Below are 12,862 nucleotides of genomic sequence, written 5' to 3' on the forward strand. Positions count from 1 at the left end.
ATAATTATATAATTTTTCCCTTCTCTTTACTCTTTCTAAACCCCCTTGCACTATTTAAAATTCATGGCTTCTTTTGCATTAATTGTTGTTACATAAATATGCCTATATATTTGTATATATACATATGTATATACATATTTATATATCAATTTTTTTCTAAATACAATCTCCTCCTCTATATAATGTTAATTGTATGTGTGTTTTTAGCACTGGTCATTTGGTATTGGATCCAATTGGTATGTCTGTCGATTTTTTTTAAGATTTATTTATTATATATTTACATATATACACTGTAGCTATCTTCAGACACTCCAGAAGAGGGAATCAGATCTCGTGATGGTTACGGATAATGTGGCTGCTGGGATTTGAACTCAGGACCTTTGGAAGAGCAGTCAGTGCTCTTAACCGCTGAGCCATCTCTCCAGGATGTGTTTGTTGAATTTTAAAGAGATAAATATTCTATGATAAGACTTTGAATATCTTATATAAACATCTATGCTCAAAACTTATATTTTCTAAAGGAACCTGAAGCTGTTAATTTCTGTAATAAAATAGTATTACAATAAGAAATAGAATGCAGAGTTCAGTGACTAAGAGCACTGACTGTTTTTTAGATTCATATTTAATTCCCAGAACCCACACGGCAGCTCAAAACCATCTGTAACTCTGATTCTAGAGGATCCGATGCCCTCTTTTGGCCTTCATGTATACCAGACATGCACATGGCACACAGATGTACATTCAGGCAGAACACCCATACACATAAAACAAAGCAGTGGAATAGGTTCACTTAGTGACTCTGTGATCTTGCCAGTACTACAGGTGGGCATTCAGCAGAATAGTATCACCTCCAGCAAATCTCATCCAAAGCCAAGGGGCAGCCTGTCTTCTCTATTGAATAAAAAATGAATCCAGACTACCTTTTAAGGTCACCTTCTTTGAGAGGTTTGCACTGGGTATTACACTTCTAAATTGGGTACTTCTAAATTTTTGTCAATCACTGCGTAAAGCCACAGAAGGCCATACTCTCTCCTCTGTCTTCTTCACTCAGCTCTCTAAGGGATCCTGCTGCCCAATGAAATTTGAGATCTACTGATCCAAATGTGTACTTTTGCTAATATCCCTTCCTTTTTCTATGACATTTGTTTCCCACACAGCTCTTGTCACAACTTCCATTTACAAATGGCTGTCAGTTTCAGTGTCCAGGCCAGGCAACATGAGAACAAGAAACAGATCTTTCCTGTCAATTACTTTTACCCCAGACCGCAACACAGTGCCTGGCACAAACCTGGAACAAAACTCTTTCTCTAGTAAGATTTTCTTTGTCAGAGTGAGTCACACAGTTTTTGCTATCCATGATGATATTTTTGGAAGACAAAACCAGTTGTTCTAGTTTAATCAAGAATGAGCATCCCAGAGCTTTTCTCATTTGTTTTATTGTTGGTTTTCTTTTGTTTTGTTTTGCTTTTTTTTGCATTCCTGAGGGATGAAACTATGATTCACAAAGTAGTCCCTGGACATGGAATGATGTGAATGGAATGGTGGGTAAAATTCTTGACACTTTAGCAAAAATTGAAGCTGGACAACCAAGAGCTATTGTATTCTTTCTAATCACACAAAAGCACTTTGACAAAAAAGCTAGGTTTACTTTAACAGGTCTTTGATTAAGTGGTAAAAAGTATTAGTATCAAATTTCAACCTGTGGATACACATCTTTTTTTATATTCTCTGTTTTGAAGTTTAGAGTGAGCATTAGGCCTTGTACTGCATAATAAAATATTATGGTAAAATTATATTGAAAGGACATTTCTACAGTTCTTTGAATTATGCATTAAGCAAGCCATTATTTTAAAAAAACTGGGATACTCATTTAATTGGAAAAATGGCTAGCTAAGGTTATGTAGATCTGGAAATTTGCAAGATATCTTCCTGCTAAAACAAAGAGGGAAGGAAAGTTGACACTTCCAAGAAATCAACTGGTGACTGTCAAGACAAATTTGAGCATATAAAAGAAATTTCAAATTCTATAAATTTGTATTAGTTTCTAGTACTTAAAAGGGTTTTTTTCTTGGTGAGCCCATTCCTTGTGCTTATGTTTATATCAACTATCCTACTCAATATCTTTGTTATGATTGTACACATGTGTGTGTATTCACACTTTATATTTCTTTAAAAGAATTTAAGTTTTTTCAGATAAATAAAAGGTGAATAACATTTACTTAGCATATGTTCTGGACCATATACTAATACACTTTAATTCATTTTATCTTCCTGATAACCCTGTGAGATGAGATGGACATTATTATTTGCATTTTGTGTATAATAAGAGCATAATAGTAGATGAAACATAGGCTTCAGTGATATCAAAGATTGAGCAATCATTAAGAGACTTATGCTGTGTTGACCATTTTACATTTGTACTTCATGGCTATGGGGAAGAAAACAGCTTCCATAAATGTTCAGATCTATGTCAGTCCAGTGATCTTCCAAATGATGTACCTGGACCAACAGTACCAGTATCCCTGAGAAATCTTTAGAAATGGAGACAGGCCTCACAGGAGCTCACAGAAACTGAAACGACAATCATGGAACCTACAGGGGTCTTCTACATATGCATTATGATTATAGGCTTAGTGATCTTTTATGAGCCTGATGATAGTAGGAGTCGAGAGTGTCTCTGAATCTTTTGCCTGATCTCTAGAGCCCTTTCCTACTACTGAATTGCCTCATCCAGCCTAGATATGAGGGTTTGTGCCTATATTTATTGTAACTGGTCATGCCATGTTTGGTTGATATCCCTGGAGGGCATGCACTTTTCTGAAGGGAAAAAGAGGAGAAATGAATTTTGAGGAGAGGACAGTAATACTGGGGGACTGGGAAGAATGGAGAGAGGGGAGGCTGGGATATATTGCATGAAAGAAAAATACACAATAAAGAAAAAAAGAAGTAACAGAGACATTCAGGCCTTGTTCTAGACCAGTAGAATCAGAAGTTTGGGTGTGGGATTCAGTATGTTGTGAAGCCCTAGAGGATTCTGCTACACCATCAATTGGAAGAAGAACTAAAGTATGCCAGCACTACTTCAGAAAGCCAAAGCAAAGGGCAGAACCACTAAACAGTTGTGAGGATTCTGTAGCTATAGTAACATAGATAATCAAGCTAAACACATCACAACTACTGTGTCAGTTAGCTTATGTCTGCAACTTTACAGTGAAGTAGACTGGGCTCAGTTCTGTCCCATCTGGGTGATACATTCCATATTATGAATTTGAACATGTGAGAGAAAAATATTTGCCATTACTAATATTTGGAACGCCTATGTATGGTCACTATTCATCTAACGGCCTCTTGCTCCTTCTTTGATGACAGAAAGATGAGTAATATGATACCTTCCACCCCCCAAAATATCTTAATCAAGGACATCTACGATCTAATTCCCTGGAAGCAGAGTCTGGAGTGGAAATTCTGATGTAAGTGATGTACTGAGGAAGCATTCTCAGAAAAAAGGAAACAGATTAGAGCAGTGAGGGGAAGCTAAATACATTGGTTGCAGGGTGGCAGTGAATGTGACTTCCTGGCTAAGAGTATTCTCTGAACACTCATAGCAGTATTTTAGAGAAATACACAGTGGAGAGCCATTATCAGAAAACCATAGTAACAACTGGAGGTGGGCAAAGTGAGTGGATAAATGTAGGCAAAGAGATGCAGATGGAGCACCACTGGGAACTACTACATGGATGCTTTTGTAACTCTTCATAGTTTTAGATGCTGGTAACTAGGTATCGATGCCTCACATGGGACTCTCCTATCTGACCCGACAGAGTAATAACTATGGACCAACCACTTTCCTATTCTCAACCACATCTGTGTATAAATCAAGCCAAATGGCTATATCCTAAACAGTTTATAAAGAAGTGCTTAGTCCAATAAATTACCCTTCTTAGTTGGATGTATATTAATTTTAGAAACACAGCTATTTCTTATTTCTCTGTAAAAATGAAGCTACAGAATGAATTATATTAAATCCTGTTCCATTTTTAAAATTCATTTGCCTAATGGTTTTGTTCAGAAAACAGTTGTTGCATAAAATCATGGATTAGAAACTAAATCTGGTATTATTGACAAAAATCAAGTAATAGGTCAGAAACATTTGAGCCCATGACAAAAGAAAATGAGGCAAGATATTGAAATGATTATTGAATTGTGTCTGTAGTTCTTGTCTTCAAGTGCAAGGTGCTATTGATAAACTTCCTGATGTAAATTGTTTAAGGCTGTTTTACTTGCCAGGGGATACTAGACCTGTTTGTGCTTCAAAACAAGGCACCAATCCAGGCATATGGAATATTGAAAAATGGCCCCATTTAGGGGAAAGTTCCAAGAGCGACACCAACAAATGACACTTCTGGAGGAAAGACCTGGAAAGGTACCATTGAATGATGTGCTCATTGATGTACTGATCAGTCTCAACGTTGACTTGAATTTTTTACTTAGTACTTTTGCACACATTACAGCTTACACAATCCCATGTGGCATTTCTGTTTGTAGGATCCCAATCATTGTCACTTGATTGACTTTCTGTTCCTTCATATTTGTCAAAAGATACTAGTCCTAAAGAACTGCTGAGTCAGGCCATGTCTCAAGGTATGGCTTAAAGAATTAATCAGTGACAACTTCTAAGGCAAAAGGGTCCTGAAGGAATGTGGCCTGGATAGCTTCACTATATATACATTCACCACTCTTATTACACATGCAAGTAGAACATGGTATCAGTTGTTGATCTTCTTGGAAACCCTTTTTATCCCAGGATTTTATAATAGCCAAATAATTAGAATTACCAGAGGTTGGACAGCCCAGAAACCTCAGCTAAAATCAGACATAATGGGCCAAAAAAAAAAGTTAATGGAATACTACTTAGCTAATAAAAACAATGACTTCATGAAATTCACGGGCAAATGGATGGATCTAAAAAATATCCTGAGTGAGGTAACTCGGTCACAAAAGAACACACATGGTATGCACTCACTGATAAGTGGCTATTGGGCAAACAGAGTGGAATACCCACGATACAACTCATGGGCCACATGAAGCTCAAGAGGAAGGAAGACCAAAGAGTGGATGATTCAGTTCTACTTAAAAGGGGGAACAAAATAATCAAGGAAAGTAGCGGGTGGGAGGGACTTGGGAGAAAGAGTAAGGAAGGGGAAAAAGAGGAGAATTAGGTATGGGAGGATATGGAGGAGATATACAGAGGGTCAGGAAATTGAACAGACGTATATAGCAATAGGGGATGGGGAAGTGGGGGTAGCAACCAGAAAGCCCCAGATGTCAGGAAAGCAAGAGCCTCCCAGGACCCCACAGGGATGAATTTAGCTGAAAATCCCAACAAGGGGAGAACCTGTCAAGACCATATCCAGAGGTTAGGTGTGGTCCCCCAGTTGAGAGATGGGGCCACCCACCCATCTCCAAAATTTTAACCCAGAATTGCTCCTGCCTAAAGGAAATACAGGGACAAAGAGTGGAGCAGAGACTGATGGAAAGGCCATCCAGAGACTGCCCAAACCCAGAAAATACTGTGGATGCCAAGAAGTTCTTGCTGACAGGAGCCTGATATAGGTGTCTCCTGTGAGGCTCTGCCAGATGCTAACCAATACAGATGGGGATGATTACAGTCAACCATTGGACTGAGCACAGGGACCCCAATGGAGGAGTTAGGGGAAGGACTGAAAGAGCTGAAAGGGCCTTATTTGGCATCAATGGGAGGGGAGGCCCTTGGTCCTGTGAAGGCTTGACGCCCCTGTATAGAGGAATGCTAGGGCAATGAGGAGGGATTGGGTAGGTGGGTATGAGAGCACCCTCATAGAAGCAGGGTAGGGGGGATGGGATAGCAGGTTTGCAGAGGGGAAACTGGGAAAGAGGATAACATTTGAAATGTAAAAATAAATAAACTATGCAATTAAATTTTTAAAAAGTCAATGATTACTAATGCTATTTTTCTTTTCTTTCTTTCATTTTTTTTTCCGAGACAGGGTTTCTCTGTGTAGCCCTGGCTGTCCTGGAACTCACTCTGTAGACCAGGCTGGTGTCAAACTCAGAAGTCCGCTTGCCTCTGCCTCCCAAGTGCTGGGATTAAAGGTGTGTGCCACCACCGAACGGCTAATGCTATTTTTCTTAGATAGGGTTTTACTGCTCTAAACAGACAACATGACTCAGGCAACTTTTACAAGAACAACATATAACTGGGACCGCCTTACAGGTTCAGAGGTTCATTCCATTATCCTAGGCAGAAGCATGGCGGTGTCCAGGCTGGAATGGTACAGGAGGAACTGAGAGTTCTACATCTTATTCTGAAGGCAAACAGGAGAAAACTGCCTCCCATGTGATTAGGAGGATGGTCTCTTTGCCCACCCCCAAAATGACACCCTTCCTCCAACAAGATTACACCTACTCCAACAAGGCCACACCTCCAAATAGTGCCACTCCCTGGGCCAAGCATATACAAACCACCACAATATTCTGCTATCTTCATAGGTTGGAGCCTAGCCCAATGATCATCAGAGACTTCATGCAGCAATTGATGGGAGCAGATGCATAGACCCACAGTCAAACATTAGGTGGAGCTCAGGGACCTATGCAGAAGAAGGAGAGGAAGGGGTATAGGAACCAGAGGGGTTGAGGACACCACAAGAATACAGTCCACAGAATAAACTGAGCAGACCTTATAGGGGCTTACAGAGACTGAAGTGGCCATCACAGAGACTGCATGGGTCTGTGCTAGGTCCTCTGCATATATGGTATGTTTGTGTAGCTTGGTGTTCTTGTGGGATTCCTAACAGTGGGAGTCTGACTCTTTTGCCTACATTTGGGACCCTTTTACTCCTAGTGGGTAGCCTCATCCAGCCTTGATATATGTTCCTAATCTTATTAAAACTTGTATGCCATGTTCAGTTGATACCCCTGAGAAGCCTTCTCTTTTCTGAAGGGAAACAGAGGATGAATGGATCTGGGGGAGAGAGAAGGAGGGAAGGAGACTGATTGGAATAGAGGGAGAGTGAACTGTGGTGAAGATGTAATACATGAGATAACATGTATATGAAATATCTGACTTTAAATTGTTTTTCTGGGAGTTGCTAAAAATTTATCACCAAAAAAATCCAAAACCCTACGGATGATTCTTTCTCAACATAGAAATCATTGCAGCACAATTATGCGTGGTTTTCTAGTCCCGATGTCACAGTGTAAAGACTATTTTTATTAATTAAATGGCTATTTTTATTAATTAAATGGATAGGATTTCATGTATATGTTGGGACCAAAGGGTCATTGTTCACGTTTTGTTAATCTTTGGAGTTGCAGCAGTTATATACAGGGGGATACAATAAGGAAAGTGTAAAAGAGAAGAAAAAAATAGAATTGATAAAATTTAAGGTCGAGCTGTCTTCCTTCACTGTTATTTTTTCCTGATGCTGTAACTAACATTTTCTTTAAAAGTTTTCAGATCTAACAATTCCCTTCCAGTTTTGTTTGAAATGGAAATTAAATCATGTGGACTACATAGCATAAAGAATTTTGAGGAAAGAATAACTACATTTTTAACTAAAAAATTTACAAGTTATTTCTGGTTTAGGAACAACCCTAGACCATCAATTTGGTTCAAAGAAAGTATGATATCCCATCACCATTGGAGACCATGTGGTACTTGGAAGAATATGTATGACTTTGTGTATTTGCCCATGTGTGGATATGAAATCCAAACGTCAACATCTGATTTCTTCATCAATTACTCAATTACTAACATGCCCTATGCCATGTTAGGGTTACAGGTACACAAACCACACCTAGCTTTTTAAACACGGAATCTTGGGATCAGAATTCAGGTCTTCATGTTTGTGTGGCAGGCACTTTACCAACTTAGCCATTACCCTGGCCTCACTACTTTTAAAGTAGTAGTTTGAATGTGAGCCTTCGTATTCCATATAGCACCTGTTGGTTGAACTGTTCCAGTTTTCTTTGCTAAAAGAAGATATTCCAGTAAACCTTATTTTCTTTGTCTCTTAAGTGCTTCCAATAAACTTCAATTGATGTGAACGTCACTCTTGACATTTACTAGAAAGTTTGACATTTTCCCTCATGTTACAGAATGTATCTTCATTGTATATCTAATTTTTATTCATCTCTTGCTTACTCATTTAAGTCATCAGTGTCTATTAAAGAATATCTGTCGACCAGACTGAAAACATTTTTTAAAATAGGGGTGGAATGTGAAGTAAATTACATTACTTGGTCAGGTATAAAATGTGCTATTTTAAAAACAACCTCCTATATTATTTAAATTATCAACTAAAATATTTATAATCATTTCATAGTCATCTGATGATTTCATCACCCACAAAGGAGATCTATTCAAATTGTGATGATCACAACTAGAGAGAAAAAGGCAAGTGAAAAATTGGCAAATAATAGACTTATGGAAAAAGTCAATGTGTGATATGAGTAGATTTTGATAAGCACAGATGTGAAAAAAATAAATTGTTCCTAATGAAAAAATTATAATTATGGACTATGTTAGTTTGTAATGGACCCACATTTCTGGATGGGTACCCACAGTTCTACCATATGTTAACAAACCTTTCCAGTTACAACATGAAGTAATCGACACATAGAGAGATGGATGCACTTGACACGACTTCAATCTTTCCATAAATGATTAGAAAAATACTTCAATATGGGCAAATAGTCCTTTTTAAAGAATTACATAATCGTTCTGTGACTGTCTATCTTTCCTCATTGGTCTGAAAATTGAACTCATTTGCGGGATGTATGTCATTTGATTTCTGCATTGGTCTTGAGGCCCATGAACTTACTAGAAGTTGACTTCCTGGCAAATGTTTATTTATAACTGAGCATGAATGATCACTTATTAAGGTAATAAGCACAGATTACATTTAATGAGTTAGACATTATGCATTGTAAGCATAGTGTTTAATGTTTAGTGGAAGGAAATGTGTATGATAATTAATATGATACCAAAATGTCACTCAGAAGTTGTGAATTGAAGAGAGTGTTTAAACCAAGTCAAGCGGGATAATAAAATGCCAGGCACTTAAGCTAAAAGCTTTAAGAAATTCTCACAATAGCAAAGCAATTATATCATTATAACATGCACTAGGGATGAGTTTACAACTTTAAATTCTTCTCTTTTTCCACATAAATTGACTTATTCTGTTGCTGAAGAGCAGGTTTTTGTTTGTTTGTTTCATTTCATTTTTTGTTTTTGTCCTCTTGACAGGCATCAAAACTTTGGCTTCTGGAGCATAGGTGAGTAGTCTGTCAGCAGGGCTACCATCACAGCCTGGGATGACAAAAGAAAGAGAAAACAAATGGAGAACCATTAACAACAGTCTGCCTTGGGAACCAAACCAAGAGAATTTGATTGCAGTTTTTCAGGCTTCGACTTTCAAATGTGTTTTCCCAAGGAAAGAATAAGGAAACAGGTCTCAATTAATACTTATTTTTGTTTAGATTAAGGAAGGTCAAGAGGGATTAGTCATACCCAAATATTTTCATGAACACCATCCTTACTTAAGACTCATTACAGGTAAGAGTCTTAAAGTGTCATGCCATGGCTCTTGCACAGAGTGAGTTTTCCAGTCATTAGCTGGAACATGGGCACTGGCTGGTCTTAGAGCGATATAGTGCTCCCTAACTCAGCTCCCCTTGTTTACTCTGTGGTTTTGCCATTTGTAACCTAGAGAAATTTGAGAGAAGACATATGTAAGTAATACACATAAACTATTCAAGATAATGAATGCCTCCTCTCTGAATTTTTGTCTCCTGGAGCAAAGAATTAGTTTTACAGACAAGAGGATAACTTGGTCTTGGGCTGGCAACCACAGTTACTGTCATTTTTACCTTTCCCAATATCCATGCTAGAGACAGTAGAAATGTTACCAGAAACAATCACAATAATTATGCGTATATTCACTAATATATAATCTATCATGCATAATATACATCACATATAAATTAGTGAATATATGTATAGCTACCATATAATAATATATAACATATAAAAATAATATATTAAGAATATATAATATGCAAATCAAAACAACCCTGAGATTTCACCTCACACCAGTCAGAATGGCTAAGGTCAAAAACTCAGGAGACAGCAGGTGTTGGCAAGGATGTGGAGAAAGAGGAACACTCCTCCACTGCTGGTGGGATTGCAAGATGGTGCAACCACTTTGGAAATCAGTCTGGTGGTTCCTCAGAAAACTGGGCATGGCACTTCCAGAGGACCCTGCTATACCACTCCTGGGCATATACCCAGAGGATTCCCCAGCATATAATGAGGACACATGCTCCACTATGTTCATAGCAGCCCTATTTGTAGTAGCCAGAAGCTGGAAAGAACCCAGGTGTCCCTCAACGGAGGAATGGATACAAAAAATGTGGTATATATATACAATGGAGTACTATTCAGCCATTAGAAACAATGAATTCATGAAATTCTTAGACAAATGGATGGAGCTGGAGAACATTATACTAAGTGAGGTAACCCAGTCTCAAAAGATCAATCATGGTATGCACTCAATGATAAGTGGATATTAACCTAGAAACTTGGAATACCCGAGAAATAATCCACATATTAAATGATGTCCAAGAAGAACAAAGGAGTGGCCCCTGGTTCTGGAAAGACTCAATGCAACAGTTTAGGGGAATACCAGAACAGGGAAGTGGGAAGGCGTAGATGGAGGAACAGGGGGAGAGAAGAGGGCTTATAGGACTTGTGGGGAGTGGGGACCCAGAAAAGGGGAAATCATTTGATACGTAAATAAAGAATACATCAAATAAAAAAAAGAATATATAATATGTAATTATATAATATATTTTAGTGAATATATATTTATATTGTTTTATTATATTAAATATATAACATTTAATATAAGATATGAATATATGTTATATGTATAATATTACATGTATTATATGTGCTGGATATTACATAAATTATGATATCTATGACATATATTATAATATATTATATGCATTATACAAATATATAGCATATACATAAAGGATACATATATACATAATACACATATAAAATATAATATATGTATTATATTTTATACATATTATATATAAGTACCAAAATGTTTACTCATTTTGGTACTTGTCACTATACTAAATACCATATTATGTGTAAGTGAAAAAATATTTGCTGACCACTAGGCTAAAGAATTGGATGAGTTAAAAATGAACTTCCTGAATTTTTAATCTTAGCCATTCTGACTGGTGTAAGATGAAATCTTAGGGTTGTTTTGATTTGCATTTCCCTAATGACTAATGAAGTTGAGCATTTTTTAAGATGCTTCTCCGCCATCCGAAGTTCTTCAGGTGAGAATTCTTTGTTTAACTCTGTACCCCATTTTTTAATAGGGTTGTTTGGTTTTCTGGAGTCTAACTTCTTGAGTTCTTTATATATATTGGATATTAGCCCTCTATCTGATGTAGGATTGGTGAAGATCTTTTCCCAATTTGTTGGTTGCCGATTTGTCCTCTTGATGGACATTCAAAAATTCAGGAGACAGCAGGTGTTGGAGAGGGTGTGGAGAAAGAGGAACACTCCTCCACTGCTGGTGGGGTTGCAAATTGGTACAACCACTCTGGAAATCAGTCTGGCGGTTCCTCCGAAAACTGGGCACCTTACTTCCAGAAGATCCTGCTATACCACTCCTGGGCATATACCCAGAAGACTCCTCACCATGTAATAAGGATACATGTTCTACTATGTTCATAGCAGCCCTATTTGTAATTGCCAGATGCTGGAAAGAACCCAGGTATCCCTCAACAGAAGAGTGGATGCAAAAAATGTGGTATATCTACACAATGGAGTACTCTTCAGCCATTAGAAACAATGAATTCATGAAATTCTTAGGCAAATGGATCGAGCTAGAGAATATCATACTAAGTGAGGTAACCCAGACTCAAAAGGTGAATCATGGTATGCACTCACTAATAAGTGGATATTAACCTAGAAAACTGGAATACCCAAAACATAATCCACACATCAAATGAGGTACAAGAAGAAAGGAGGAGTGGCCCCTGGTTCTGGAAAGACTCAGTGAAACAGTATTCAGCAAAACCAGAACGGGGAAGTGGGAAGGGGTGGGTGGGAGGACAGGGGAAGAGAAGGGGGCTTGCGGGACTTTCGGGGAGTGGGGGGGCTAGAAAAGGGGAAATCATTTGAAATGTAAATAAATTATATCGAATAATAATAAAAAAAAAAGACAAAACCAGAACAGGGAAGTGGGAAGGGATAGGTGGGAGAACAGGGGAGGGAAGGGGGCTTCTGTGACTTTCGGGGAGTGGGGGACCAGAAAAGGGGAAATCATTTGAAATGTAAATAAAAAATATATCGAATAAAATTAAAAAAAAATGAACTTCCATGCATTTTCTTATTTAATGAAATGACCTGCTAAGGTGGCTTCCTTCATTATTACTTAGAAATCAAAAGGCAGATAGTGCAGAAATCGGTCTAAACCCAAATTTTCTTAAGAAACAGTTTTATTGCCTCTGAGGCAATTCTCTTGCAGTTCAAGCAAGTATCCTGTACAAGTGTCCACAGGTTACAGCAGAAGTGCAGTTTTGCATTTCAAAGAAATTCACTGAATATATTTTTAAAATTATTCTATTGTAATTTTGTCTATCTGTGTGCACCAGTGTGTTGGTGTGTGCATGTGATTATAGTTACGTGCCAGTGCCCACAAAGACCAGAAGAGAGCTCTGAAACACCCGAGGTGGAGTCAGCAGGTAGTTAGTTGCTTCCTTGTGGATGCTGTGAACTGAAGTCATGTCT

The 12,862-nt window shown here is 37.9% G+C and overlaps 1 protein-coding gene across 1 annotated transcript in view; it reads right to left on the reverse strand.

The window, feature by feature from the left end:
- Positions 1–9,289: 9,289 nt before the first annotated feature.
- Positions 9,290–12,862, reverse strand: part of Otc (ornithine transcarbamylase) — a 66,527-nt gene continuing 62,954 nt past the window's right edge. The window contains exon 10 of the mRNA XM_052171355.1: positions 9,290–9,349. Coding sequence (XP_052027315.1) covers positions 9,290–9,349 — 60 coding nt within the window. The remainder of the gene's footprint in view (positions 9,350–12,862) is intronic.

Source organism: Apodemus sylvaticus, chromosome X (genome assembly GCF_947179515.1).
Source record: "Apodemus sylvaticus chromosome X, mApoSyl1.1, whole genome shotgun sequence".
Taxonomy (NCBI): Eukaryota; Metazoa; Chordata; class Mammalia; order Rodentia; family Muridae; genus Apodemus; species Apodemus sylvaticus.